Here is a 14,555-nt window from a genome sequence, read left to right on the forward strand (position 1 = left end):
GAAACATGAGACAATCCATAATTAAACTGTAAAATGCAGTGAAGTGTGCAAATTAACTAAAGAAATGACTACTCCCCTTGTTTAACAACAGAAAGCAATTCGCTAAACAAAAATCGACGTCAGCTTGATTTCTGTACACAAATCTGTAGTGCAGATGATAGGAGAATATAATCTTAGCAACTCAAGGCATCGTCTGCAGCACAGTTGCAGGATGCAATATTAGTAAACTTAGAATCCAAAGACTGCTATAAAAAACACTCCATCTTATCCTTGCTATGTCAGAAATATCACACTCTCCAATACATTTCAAGCTAGCAAATGCTAATCAAACCACGACATTCAAAATTTCTCAGCAAGTCGTAGATGCTCTGGCCTCTTACTAACACCATTACTCGAGTGAGTTTTTCCCTGGTGAGGTGACGCTGCCTTGATTGGACGTGTCACCAACAGTCTTTGCTCGCCGTGAGCTTGACAAGTTGCAGCAGTGTGGGATAGAGTTCCCGTATCCATCGGTGATGCACGACTACTTGATGGGCCATCGAAGCCAAATACAACCTTGCCTGTACCTTTTACTGGACTACAAAACATACAAGAGAAAACTTTAAAAAGAAATTTCTAGATCTACGTGTTTTATGATTACTATGTACTAATAAAAATTAATAAATTAGGCAAGCAGACAGATACAGATGGACAGACAAATAGACAGACAGACAAAGATGACCTAATTTCATTGCACATGCTTGCCTCACCTGATGGGAAAGTGTGGACTCGCGATTCTCTTTCGAGGTGACCTACAGTTTACACAAAAACTTTGTCAACAAACAAAACTTCACTAGACACCACACACTACCGCAAGCGGCCAACCCAATCTGTCACTCACTGGTATTACAAAACCAATACGTGAAGCTACACACGGCAGATTAACATACCCGAGTCGTGGAAGCGGCTCCGGTCTGTGGAGATCTTCTAGTACACACGGTGCAACATACGTAAATCCCTTGAAATGGAACCCGGCACTTTCGCTACTGGTTAAGTCATCGGGCGAATCCACAGGCGGCTGTTGAGTAAACTTGGCATCAAATTGACTGGTGTCATCATCTCCTGTCTACACGAATCATCGGTCATACACTAAAGGCAAAATTTCAAGTGACCAACCACTGCTGGCTTAAAGGGAGGTTCTACTCGTTTGGCAAGCACGTCGGCCCAGTTGAGATGTCGAAAGAAAGGATCGGCCTAGACGTGGAACGGAATGAATTACAGATGAATTTGAATGCAGATACGGAATCAAGATACATGTACAGTTAACCTTCACTTCTTCAACGTCTAGATCTCCACCACCAAGTCTTGTCCTCGGATCTCTTCTCAAAAGCTGACAACAAAACACATTTCTGAGCACGATTAACTTTACCTAATGATAAACTGCCCAGACCATCAAGAAATCAATAAATTCATGCACATATTGGTCACACCGTCAGTGCACCTATGCTGTGTGTGTGTGCGTGCGCGCGCGCACGTCTTCTCACCTTTCTCAAGCACATCTTAGCTTCACTTGACAAATAGGGAGGTAAAGTGAGTCGGCCTCTTAAAATCTAGAAAGCCAACAACCTACTTAAGAAACACTACACACACACACACACAGACACACACACACAGACACACACAGACACACACAGACACACACACACACACACACACACACACACACACAAGCAACACCTTTTCAATAGTCTTTTTTCTATTTTCAGCACAAAACGGAGGCTACATGATCAACACAATTCATGCACATCACAGTTTGCTTTCATACAATCAAACATGTACCGATCCACTCATCATGTCATACATGAGAGTCCCAAGACTCCACCAGTCAACAGCTTTGTTGTGGCCAGCACGGATTAATATCTCTGGAGCCCTACACAAACGACACCTCAATTTCACAATGAGCTCATTCTTGACGGACAAAAACCGAAGTCACATGTATTCCACAGTTCCACAGAATGTGTGAGTTTTGGCATCTCCCATAATTGACTCTTTACACAAGCCAAAGTCAGTCAACTTGACATGACCTGCCAAAACATGAGCATGGTAATCAAATTTTCATGTGCATCTCATACATACAGATGAACAAACTGAACAGAAAGACATATTGGAGACAATGTATGTTATAGTGTAATGCTGCAATGTCAGTGTCATCTCAAAGAAGACATCCAACTACCAGAACTGACACAGACTATCGAGGGACTGGACAAGCTATGTCCTAGTAGAGTTACATAATAAAATTTTGCCATATAGCCCTTTAGGGTTGGTTTCTGTACATCTCGCTATTAGTATTAGTAGTTGGTATTTTAGACTGGAATAATAGGTTAGCTTACTTGTAGTGTACATAAATTTCAATGTTAAACAGACAAAGAGACAGACAGACAGACAGACAGACAGACAGACAGGAACACAGACATATAGACTGACAAACAAAGCAGACAGACAGAAACACATCTACTGACCAGCAGCATCCAATAGAATATTTTCAGGCTTTAAATCTCTGCAAAAAAAGTAGCATTGTAAGTAACCATAGTCAAATAAGTCACACACACACACACACACACACACACACACACACACACACACACACACACACACACACACACACACACACACACACACACACACACAGTACAGTTAGTTAAGTCTGCCTAATGCTACTATTGCTTTCAAACATGACCATACTTGGCAGACGCTACTAAAATGTCACATATTTCTTATAAAACATATCAGATCAATAAATAATATCATGCATTTATATCAGACAATCTCTACTTATCACACTGTCGTGATGTCACTGTCTTGTGATGTCTCATGCAATGTCTAAAACAAACAGACATAGTCTCACGATAAGAGAAACACATTGTTAAGGAAGTTTGGAATTATCAATCAAATTACTTTTAGTATGCCGATAAATAAGGCTTTGACCTACTTTTATGTTTAAAAGAAGAAAAAACCCATAAAAATCAGATGAAACCATTGGAAAGAAAATACATGTACAGGAGCATACAAATATATTCAATTATTGTCATATACATTACACAGCACTTAACCAAATTACACTAAAACCAGTTTATTAGTTACTTGAGAGAATGAGAGAACACATTCTGTGAATAAGTGATAACAAAGTAGAAACTACTGCACATTAGTACATACATGTACCTATAGATGACTCCCACACTGTGGAGATGACCCAATGCGAGCGTAATTTCAGATAAATAGAAGACAGCACTATCTTCCATAAATATTCCCTCTCTCTCCAACTGCATAAATAGTTCGCCACCTTAAACAACATCACTCACAGTATCAGTCATAGCATGGTATGCATGCACACCAAACTGACTGACCACTAAGATACTCCAAAATGAGATAAAGTTTTCCATTTGTCTGGAAAGCATAGTAGAGATCCACAATAAACGAGCTCTGTGCAAACAAAACAAAAAGAGAGTTAACCTAGTAGTTCACAATACCAAACAGATTCACGACATCTGTCTGAGGATTACGAGAATACGGTACGTAACTAAAATCTGTGTGCATACAGTAGGATATTGCCTTGTGGTCAGTCACTACACAGACATTTCACTTAAGGGGTAGGCTAGAATGAATAAGCAATGGTTGAGACTTCTGTATCAAAGCTACTTCTTTTTGTACAGAAGTCACTCTCAAGTGCAACCTCTCCAACATGCAACCATCTCTTCTTTACAACCGGTTTGGGCATGCATCGTTGCACATGACATGCAAATTTATATGGCAGTTACCCTTTCATTAGACACCAACTCTGTTTTATGACCAGGTTAGATGGGCTTTTGGGAGACTGAAAACAAGAGAAACTACCACAATTATTATTACAACAGATTATCAAACTTCTTATATAAAGCAGATGGCATAATGCTCATTTGTATGTGAAATTGCAAATAACCCAACTTGCAAGCAAAACAAAAGTAAAAACCTACAATGATAGCCTTTAACTTTTTGTCTACCTTTACTGCTTCTAGGATGTTTCTCTCGGCTTTTGTGTGTACTGTATCCTTGTGGCTCCTCACAATCTTAGCCTATAACAACCATCATCAGCTGCCTTTAATACACCAATTCCTGTTTTGTGCCTACTTTCTTTAAGATTTTCATTGCAAATATTTTGCTCTTGTTCACTCCAGATACCTTCCTTACTTGTAGAACTTTGCCATATCCTCCTTTACCTAAAACTTTCAACAACTCGAAATGTTCAGGACCGACACGTTCTGCCGTGGGGTTGACTGTCTCCTCATTCAAATCCACACTCTCCAACTCGCAGTTACTACTAAAAAACAACCACCCAGCAATAAAGCATTGGAATATATAACGGACATCACAACAATTTTGGTAGCATGATTTTGGCATAACATGCACTAACTATACATTTCTTCCTCCCATACTGGTACATGTACTGTAATCAGAAGTACATAGATTAATACATTTGGTACATCATTGTAACCTGGATGGCTAGCTGAATCACAGTGGCAAGCAAGTTGGTAAGTTCTAGTCAAATAACAAGAGAACTGTAGATTCTAGAGGTAGAAAGGGATTGAGATCAAAAGGAAGATCTCGTTTAGTGACTATGTTTGTCTCATCAACATGTGACCTCACTCAGACTGTCTAGTAGCTGGTTTCATCCATTATGAAACTGCACTAGCTAGACATGTCGGAATGCAAAGTTCGTCTCCATGCTGTATAATTTGGAGAAATTCCTTACCGCTAAATGCGTTCAAAAACTACAAGCAACGGTAGACATGTACTACACAAGTAGACTAAACTACAAGTGCACGTGAAGAAATGGCATGACGAGGTGTAGAATTTCGCCTATTCGTATATTACACGTGTCGTGTGAGCGCGTTTCTGACAGTAATCTCTTCTGTCGCGTTTTCTAAGCAACGACATGGCGAACTTGGTCAGGATGTGGCTACAGACAACGATAGTGAGTTCGCCCATGGCCACTGTACGCGTATGCGTAGCTATACATGTACATGCCCTAGCTAGCACATGACAGCGAGAACAAAGAAAACAGAGAACAAAGAAAACAGAGAACAAAAGCTCACGGTGGCGTGTGAACAAATAGCTCTGGTTCACCAGTTTCGGCGTCCATCCATTCCTAGAGAGAGAATCCAGAAACATGTGACAGACCTGGGAAACAAAAATATCAAATTGACACCTACTTCTTCACCATCAGGCGTTTGATGGCCATCATTGAGCTCTATAGGGAACACATCAGCCATTGCCATTGGAGTGGAATTGCTGACTGGAACGATGTGCGCGCGGATACGAATGATACCGGATATGCGAGCGCTACTTTGGTAGTCTTATGACATTATCACGTGCAAGAGCAGTGGCAAAGAATCTGACGTCAGTCTTGAGAATAGTTGGAGCAACAGCTAATGCAATTAGCAAGTAGAAAGTGTAATCTAAGTCATAGCTAACCAGTTTTCCCCTGTCACAGATTCAAGCAGTACAGTGTACATGCAAAAGTCTGGTATCCTTGGAGTTCAGAGTCTGCTTGCAGCCTTGAGTTGCATCGAGACAACTGCTTAGCGACTACTTATCTATTCAGTACAGTACGCTCGCACGAAATTAACAGATTTTAGTGTCTCAATATTTCTTCAATAAACTCGCTAAAACTAAACAATTATTTAATTATTTAATCAAACACAACGGGGCAGCCCCCTCATCTCAATATGTATGTGCAAGGTATGTGAACTGTACCATACTGAAAGCCGGAAAATAATCATATTAGTTGATGCCTTCAACAATCCAAAGAAACCATCCGTCTTTTGTTTATTAAATGATACGTCCGTCTTTTGTACTGAACCCATTGCTGTTGATGCCTTCCAAGGTTCCGAGACACTGAAAGGTACACTGTACTACACCAATATTGTATCTATTATCTTAATCACACAAGCACAAGCCACAACAAACTAGTCAATGCGTTCTTCTAATTTCAACTGTACTATTAAAATCAGGCATCTTTCCCCAGAAAAGAAAACAAACACACAATTCCTTTGTTCATTCAAATTTGTCACTCCTAAGTATGACTGCGAAAATGGTCTGGCTGCGGGAGACTAATGTTTGGCATCAAAATATAAACATGCACCGGGACACAAACACAATAAATCAACTCAAATCTTCCCTTGCTGACTTCACTTCCCACAAATGCTCACCACTGCAGTAACAAAAATGAGACTACATGTCTTAGCATATCTATTATCTGAGTGTCACTGCAACAATGTAGCTTGTGAAAGCAGTCTACGAGTACGAGCAAAAGAAAAAGTGAGAGAACAAACCCACTGGACTATGCTAATATTAGAAATCACACATAATGCAATCCTAAATTACAATATTTTGTTCTATCAGCACTTCTCTGATAATATCAAGCTTGATATCTTGTTTCACACCTGCTGCTGTTGCTGAAGCTGCTGCTGCATCATGGCCATCATCTGTCGCATCTTTTCCAACTATAAACACAAATGACATGACACATCACACTCCACGAGTGCGCACACACACGCACACGCGCACACACACACACACACACACATGCACGCGCACACACACACACACACACACACACACACACACACACACATGCAGGCAAAGCAATTTACAAGAATTTCTGTACATGGAAGTAGCCAGCGCAATGAAGGTGTTTACAGAGCACAAACCAAATACTGCAATCATCCTGTCAGTCACTCCCAAGCCACTGCTATCAGCATTCTACTAGTTATGTGCATCAAGGTATGAATGTATTTAACCTTCTATATCCTTGTACATTTGTGGAACAATAGAATAAACATATAAGCAAAGTTAGAAATAAACAAACAAACAAGATCACTCCAAATCAAAACCCATGTTGTCATGCTAAACAAATAAACAGTTTGCCTACTATACACTCCTATTGCTACTGATGAATGTATTGACTACAATTTAGTTCTGATACAGACACCATGCATGCATACAAACCCATTTTCAACGATGCAATAAACAGACAGAACCACAGAAATGTGTACAAACCTCAGCCTCTTTCTCTGCTAGTTTTCTATCAGACTCGGACATCCCATCGGGAGACAAAGTGGCTTCTTGCTCACGAGTTCCCGATGCTCTATAAAAACAAAATTAAAACGTGATACTAAATGTTCGTATATCCCACATGTCTTGCTTTCTCAGCCGATGAAGTCGAAAGTTCTCATAATGAACGTCTTGTGTGACATCCTTTAGATCCTGCATGTGTGTCCTAATCAGCATGTTTCTTAGTTTGGTGAAATCACAGTGATCAGAATTCTCAACTAGCAAACAAACAAACAAACAGTGAGCAGTCTGTCTAGTCGGCGAACAAGATCCTTTCACTGACCTTCTACAACTCCCCAAGGGTAGAGTCGACCTCGAACTTTCTTGCCACCAACTTCCAGAAGGGTGTTGCTGCCCACAACAGCAAACGGAATACTTTCCTGAGACAAAACAACCATACATTACTCATACAGTGTAAGACAGTTTTAGACTACTACAAACTAACTTTACTTACACTCTTGCTGGTAAATATATGCATATTCAAACTAAGACCACCACAGGTACCACCTTACAGTCAAGATTCTAATCTACTTAATAGAAGTAAGACAGTTGTTTGTATATGGTAGTAAAACTATGATGATTTATGCACCTCAATTCCTATCACATAAGTTATGTATGTTATCACAACAATCAATTAGGACCTGATCAATCAAATTATCACATCATTACTACGGCACTATCAGTAATCTACACCACTACATTTCTCTTCCTGGTGTGCCGTGGTGGTGGTGGTGGTGGTGGTGGTGGTGGTGGCAGTGTGTGTGTGTGTGTGTGTGTGTGTGTGTGTGTGTGTGTGTGTGTGTGTGTGTGTGTGTGTGTGTGTGTGTGTGTGTGTGTGTGTGTGTGTGTGTGGTGCAATAGCTCAGTTGGTTAGTGTAGTAACTCAACTATTAGGACAAAGAAAGACTACTTCGTGCTACTTTAAAACCAGACCACCACGTGACCGGGAGGCCCATATCAACGCGGTACCACTATACTACAATCCCCTTTCCTTAGCTAACACTAACATCAACCGCTACAGCTAACAAATCTTATGATTATCTACTAAACCGTGATTACTGGTTCTTATAAATCTAGTCTGTCCGGAGGATTCCAACGTCTAACGGGATAATGTCTCTCTTCTGCTCCAGTAGTGAGGTCTGAATGTAAACTTGTTGTCTCCTGTGTTTGGAATGGTAACCCAGGTCCGGTTACTTCCGCTGGTTCTGGTTCCACCGCTGTGGCTGAATGGCTTTGTGGCTCTATTATTAGAGTGTCGGTTGGACCTGGGAGTTCTTGTGTCTCTATAACATCCTCGCTACTCGCAGTGGTATTTCCATGGTGATGCCGCAGCTGGTCCATGTGTCTGTGCCACACTTCATCTGCAACTTAAACGTCATAAGACATTGGGCCCTTTTGCCTAACCACTGTTCCAGGTAACCACCCTGGCCCATGTCTGTAGCTTTTCACGAACACCCAGTCTCTGATGTTGAAACTCCGCTGAAGCACTCGCTGATCATGGTTCCATTTTTGCTGCGCTTGCTTCTGCTGTACGGTTGCACCCAGACTAGGGCTAAGGAGGTCTATTCTCAATTTTAGACGCCTCCCATGAGTGCTTCTGCGGAAGATATGCCTGTGGTAGAGTGTGGTGTCTTCTGGCACTGTAGTAAAAATGTGGTCACTCTTTCACTGATGGATCCTTGGGTGATTTTTGCTAGCCCTTGTTTAACAGACTGCACTGCCCTTTCTGCCAGCCCGTTTGTTGCTGGGTGGTAGGGTGCGGAGCGTACGTGCCTTATTCCTCCTCTCCGTAAGAAGTTGCTGAATTCACCACTTGTGAAAACAGTACCATTGTCTGATACAATTGTGTCTGGCAAGCCGTGGGTTGCAAATGACCATCTCAGTCCTTCTTTTTAGCTGCTGCAGTTGCTGTTTTCATCGGGTACACATCTAACCATTTGGAGTGTGCATCAACAATGATAAGAAACATGTATCCCTGGTAAGGGCCTGCATAATCTAGATGAAGACTTGACCATGGTTGTGGTGGCCAAGTCCACGGATGAAGTGGGGCTTTTGGAGGATCGTGACGATGTTGTTGGCATTCATAACAAGTCTGGACTAAATTCTCTATGTCTCGGTCCATGTTTCATCATGCAAGCATCTTTAACACTAGTTATGTGAACTGATGGTTTTACATCATAATCCAACATTTCGTGTACATCATTATTCAAATATCACTGCATGCCTGCGACTGGTTCAATGGTGAAATAACCATTTACCTTCAAACCAGCTGTCTCCTCTTCATCCTCAGTTTCTCCCATATAAATCCGAACCTTGTGCTCCTTGATCTCGTTCATCACCTTTACAACAACTAGATGTCACATCAACCCAACTCACTGCAATACATCTACTCTCACCCTTTTCTTCAATGTCTTCACTTCACTAGGAGTCAGTGTGTCTGCTTTAGCAATGACTGGAATTACATTGACCTTGTCATGCAGTTGTTTCATAAACTCAATGTCCAATGGTTTGAGGCTGATGACGAAACACGATGAGATGAAAGACCATGTAAATTTGAACGTGTGAGTCACAGTGTCTATACACATACCCATGACCAGTTGGGCTAATGAAGTAGAGGCAGCAATGAACTCGATTGTCGATGATGTTCCTTCGGTTTAGACCTGATTCATCTCTCAGATAGTTTTCATATTGCATGTTAATGTATTTGATGAGAGGCTTCCAACTACGTAAATACTCCGCATTAATCAACCAAAACAAACAAACAAGCACATTGGGATAAAAACACGAAAAACAGTAAATGAGAAACACATAATGCAGATACTGCATTTCCATGTATTTTGCTGCATGCCGGTTTAAGCCGGGATTACCAGAGTGCTCCGAAGAAGAGAGGTGATTTGACCAACCTCCCTATAGACTAGACCCATAGATCTATGCTGCATCCGTTCTTACATCTTGATTGAACTAACATAAATAAACACTAAGACGTATACTTTTTCATCTAGATGTAGTATATAGTCAACCCCATAATGTTTGATTTTCTCTGCTGTCATCCTCCTCTTCTTCATCGTCTTCCTCTCTTCCTTATCTGTCAGCCCTGTGTGTTCTTCTGCTTGTTCAAACCTAATCCTGTACGCACTGACAAGACACTCCACATTCCCTGGCAACTTTTGCTTTGTTTCCAACGAGCTCGTTGTTCTTGCGTAGTACCGCTAGCTTTTTCAATTATGTACGATCTTCTGCAACACTGCGGAGATCCATTCTCGATAACTCGTGGCTGTTCGACTTTTCTCTTAACTACTGTAGCTGGGCTTAGGGGGAAGCTGCATTCTCTATAGGTCAACAAATCGAATTGCAGCACGTGTGCAGTAGAATTACCACGCATGTGTAGTTGCTCCCTCAACATTACCGACACTCCCTCACGCTATACGGGCATGCCGGTCTCGTTACCAGAGTCCGACAAGCAAGTTTCTGGTAATCCCCGCTTATACTGGCATGCAGCTAAATGTGCAGAAATACGGTAATAAACAACACAATAATTGCACTGTACTTCAAATCCGTTTCTTTTACTCAGATAAACAGTTCAATTTTGTGATAAAAGTTCACTGTTCCTACAGCTAGTTCTATGTTCAAACCTCTGTTCTAAACAGACAGACAGACAGACAGATTTTCTATTTGAACACTTACTCTACCGATAACAAGCGCTAACTTTATGCATAACAATAACAGTCAATGGACAAAATGTTGAATGTCTCTATCATATGTAAAGTCATCGAAGTTGCACTTAGACAACTTTGACAACTTCTCAAAAATCACTCAAGAGTTGCAAGACTGTACAACTACAGACAGTTGCTTCCTCCGTCTATCTCAAAAATCTGCTTCACTGTTCCATCCATGTTCATCTTTCGACTTCTTGGAGACAGACAGACAGACAGACATTTAATGTGTATGTGTTTCTAGCATACTAATAGTGGACTTTCATAATGTTACTACATCAAGTACTGTATCAGAGATACCTGAAACATGTAATTTAACAGACAGAAAAACTTACCATTAATTAACAAATTCAGACAACCAAGACAAGCACACTGCAATATCTACTTACCTTTCCTTATTATTGACAGCATCTCCAAACCCTGGTGTATCAACTACAGTAAGCCGTAGTCGAACTCCTCTCTCTTCAATCTCAACTGTAGATGTCTCTAGCTGCACAGTTTGCTTTATCCTATCTGTACACAAGAATCAACTTTCCAATAGAAACCTTCCATACAACACACACACACACACACACACACACACACACACACACACACACACACACACACACACACACACACACACACACACCTGCAGCAGGCGGATACTCCCGTTCAGCATACAAATCCGTCAAGAACAAACTGTTGACGAGGGTTGACTTTCCCAGTCCAGACTCACCTGAACACACAACAATCACCCATAAAAACTAAACACAATTGTCAGTCTTCTATCCTCTAACAACAAACGCCTTCAGTTCGTAATAATCGACGACTAAACAGATGGCATTTAAAGCAGTCGCAATGGGATCCACATGTGCAAATACTGCGTCTCGCCACACGTGATTACGACACTAGACTTACAACAATAGCTCGCAGCACTACGATACAGCTACAGTTTATATAGAATGCGCACAAGTACATTGCTGTCAGCAGAAAGACTCGCCGTCGGTCACTCTTACCTACAACCATCAGCGTGAACTCGAATCCTCGCTTTACTGACTTTCGATGGACTTGATTCGGTAGATTTGCAAAGCCCACGAAGCCGCTTTCGCCCGATTCGCTCATCGTCGTGCTCGTCTCAGATAGCACTTGTGGGAACTAGCCGATAGCGACAAAGTAATTATTTTACCCCGGATGTAAACTACATGCCCGGATGTTGGATGTCTATGGCGAGACAGGACGGATTGACAAGCGTTTTAGAACCGTCTCGTCAGTCCGAGGCATCGCCTGTTTTTCTCCGGGGACCTAAAGATGTCTTGGAAGTAGACCAAGTGAAGGAGACGTCCATGGAAGAAACAGACGAGGAGAGAATTGGAGGAATAGCAAAACCTGTTGTTGCGCCACTAGTCGACGACGAGGGACCGTTCTGCTTGTTTCGTCCGCTAGGTACATTCCGGATACTTAAATATAGATTAAGAAGAATTCAAAAAGGTCATCTTTCGATTTTCAGTAGAGGGAAATACCGAGGGGGCGTCGGCTACAACCAGCAGTCCCGCTCAGGGTGACTTACAGCAATTGTTACACAGTTTCTCCTCTGGCGCCGTTCTGCAAGGGAAGAAAATGAAAAGCTCACTGAGTTCATTCCTACCGACTATACCAGGTGAATGGACGATCAAGATGTTCTCTATGGCAAATGTGTTCTCGCAAGTTTTGTGTGATCTTTGTTTGTCCGTCTAGGCGACGTTGATAATCCAGGAGTCGGAGACACGAGGTCTCATATCTGTTTTTGATTTTGTGAACGTGTACTTTGAGAGGTGTGTTTTTAGTTTGTTGACACTTGTTCATAACCCTCCTATTGGAGGAAAAGAGCTTGTAAATCTGTCTCCTCATCTGCTGCTTGGCTTTCGACTTCGTCCTGGACCTGTCAGTAGTTTAGCCTTTATTTGCCTTGGTTGTGTTTTTCGTTGTAGCGTATGCTGCTGCTTGCTAGATTCCTGAGCAATTTCGAACTGCATTTCATGAGAAGCCTAAGAAGAAGAAGCGGAAAAAACCAAAATTTCCTTCATTAGAACAACAGAATAAGACAGAGTCGAGCATGCTTGCACCTGCAGATGCCAGAAGGGATGGTTTGACTGCGCCACCCACAAATGCAGGATTGCTAGGGTCAATAGGAACTACGAAATCCATACCTGTTCCTAACATGGCATCTGTATCATCAGGTAAATATCACATATTTTGTATTGCTGTTGATGAAAAATCAAGAATTGTGTGCATGCATTGGGAAAGGCACACGTGTTGACTGTTCTTTAGAAAGCAGATACCTTTTAGTAGTTAAAATGGTAGATAAGTAATTGTTTCCAATAAATGTACACGACTGATATTCTGCAGTGTGACATTGGCTGTTTGTAGAAATCTTTGTTAGTGTCTGATGGCATGTTCAGTGTACTGGTTGAACTGTACAGAGATGTGAGATGAAGTGTCTAATGGGTGTTTAAGTTAATCAGTCTGTCTAATGCTATCCATAGCATGTTGAAAATGGTCAAGTCAAATGGATCTTTGGAATTATTAGAAATGCCCTAAAGACTGAGTGTATGTCAGAGTAGTTTTAGTATAAGCTAAAGCACTAATGACAACTAAATGAATGAATCTGTATGTCTTCAAACACTTCTGTATCTGGTAGTTGATATAAGAATGAACTCTTTTAAAACAAGACTACATGCAGTGGGTTTGACAACTGTAGATCAATAGATCGGACGTTTAATAGTTATATCATACATATTTGGGTAAAAATTAATATATGTCGACTAGTAAAATCAGTTAACACGGAACTCTGAATGTGCATCTATGTGTATCCATGCATGGGCACACTGGTCTAGAGGTTACAATTGAACTGTCATCATGAGTGAAATGACAAGTTGTGTTTCCTGTAATTGAATTAAATCCCATAGTTGTACACAAGTTGGTCTCAAAGCTAAGTCCAAAGTTGGGTAAACAATACAATTAGTGACAGCTAGCTATATGATTGCTTTGCTGGGAAAGCAAGAGGAAAGTCATTTTACTCCAGCGAGTACCTTGGTGTTAATAATATTCAGTTCAGTTCAGTTTAGTATTACTAACTACTATTAGTATAATATTAACTATTGCTTTGTAAACAGAAATGTGTACACGCGTCGATGGTTGATTTCATGTACAACAAACTGTATATTCTAGTATTACCAGTTGCACAAAATGGAACAGACGTAACACAGCAAGTCACCAAGAAACCAAAGAAGGTTCCCTATTTTTATAATATCTAATAATATCTATCAAAGTGATTAGAATTAATGATTGATTTATAGAGAAAACATGAGGATGGTGAACGAGACAAGGACAAGAGGAAGAAGAAGAAAGACAAAAAGAAAAAGAAAGATAAGGTTGGTTGTCTTTCAGAGACATTTCAAGGTTTGATAGCATGTCGTTGTTATGTGTGTTGCTACTAGCATCAATCACCTCACCCTGAAGGTAGCGGACACGCGTTTAGAGATAATATGAAAGCATTATGACAAGAACAGTTACGTACATTGAGTCGGTCGTGATTTATTAAGCTACAGCATCCACTGTTACTGATATGGACATTTGAGTGCAGGCATGATTTGTACAATGTACAACAATAGCTTTATATGTGTCCTGGGATTGTATTGCGTAGTCAGACACAGATGGTACTAGTTAATTTTAATTATACAACAGCTCTGACAT

General features: G+C 40.9%; 3 protein-coding genes across 5 annotated transcripts; 1 reads left to right on the top strand and 2 right to left on the bottom strand.

The window, feature by feature from the left end:
• Window positions 1-144: 144 nt before the first annotated feature.
• Window positions 145-5,387, bottom strand: LOC134179844 (ribosomal protein S6 kinase beta-1-like). 2 transcript variants are annotated; one of them, XM_062646848.1, is made up of 16 exons: window positions 5,226-5,387; window positions 5,109-5,161; window positions 4,144-4,330; window positions 4,017-4,088; window positions 3,384-3,459; window positions 3,199-3,319; window positions 2,499-2,536; window positions 1,973-2,063; window positions 1,819-1,909; window positions 1,717-1,758; window positions 1,524-1,589; window positions 1,307-1,369; window positions 1,156-1,233; window positions 930-1,105; window positions 750-791; window positions 145-577 (listed from the first exon to the last, which is right to left on the bottom strand). In XM_062646848.1, exons 1-16 carry the CDS (start codon window positions 5,289-5,291, stop codon window positions 340-342), a joined length of 1,500 nt encoding a protein of 499 aa, XP_062502832.1. In that variant the 5' UTR covers window positions 5,292-5,387; the 3' UTR covers window positions 145-339. The 2 variants fall into 2 exon arrangements, with proteins under 2 accessions (XP_062502832.1, XP_062502825.1); XM_062646841.1 differs by having other exon boundaries at window positions 4,144-4,333.
• An 860-nt stretch (window positions 5,388-6,247) lies between these two features.
• On the bottom strand, window positions 6,248-12,008 carry LOC134180761 (septin-1-like). Of its 2 annotated transcripts, none has more exons than XM_062647958.1 (10): window positions 11,840-12,008; window positions 11,473-11,559; window positions 11,231-11,354; window positions 9,716-9,850; window positions 9,525-9,642; window positions 9,387-9,467; window positions 7,412-7,508; window positions 7,220-7,346; window positions 7,075-7,162; window positions 6,248-6,518 (listed from the first exon to the last, which is right to left on the bottom strand). In XM_062647958.1, exons 1-10 carry the CDS (start codon window positions 11,943-11,945, stop codon window positions 6,453-6,455), a joined length of 1,029 nt encoding a protein of 342 aa, XP_062503942.1. In that variant the 5' UTR covers window positions 11,946-12,008; the 3' UTR covers window positions 6,248-6,452. The 2 variants fall into 2 exon arrangements, with proteins under 2 accessions (XP_062503942.1, XP_062503934.1); XM_062647950.1 differs by having other exon boundaries at window positions 7,211-7,346.
• Window positions 12,009-12,031: 23 nt separating this feature from the next.
• On the top strand, window positions 12,032-14,552 carry LOC134180836 (mediator of RNA polymerase II transcription subunit 19-like). Its single transcript, XM_062648026.1, has 8 exons — window positions 12,032-12,266; window positions 12,331-12,480; window positions 12,558-12,591; window positions 12,647-12,743; window positions 12,811-13,039; window positions 14,031-14,092; window positions 14,159-14,233; window positions 14,300-14,552. The coding sequence occupies exons 1-8, from the start codon at window positions 12,041-12,043 to the stop codon at window positions 14,360-14,362; spliced, it is 936 nt and encodes a 311-aa protein (XP_062504010.1). The 5' UTR covers window positions 12,032-12,040; the 3' UTR covers window positions 14,363-14,552.
• Window positions 14,553-14,555: the final 3 nt, after the last annotated feature.

This window comes from Corticium candelabrum, chromosome 1 (assembly GCF_963422355.1).
Source record: "Corticium candelabrum chromosome 1, ooCorCand1.1, whole genome shotgun sequence".
In the NCBI taxonomy this organism is placed as follows: Eukaryota; Metazoa; Porifera; class Homoscleromorpha; order Homosclerophorida; family Plakinidae; genus Corticium; species Corticium candelabrum.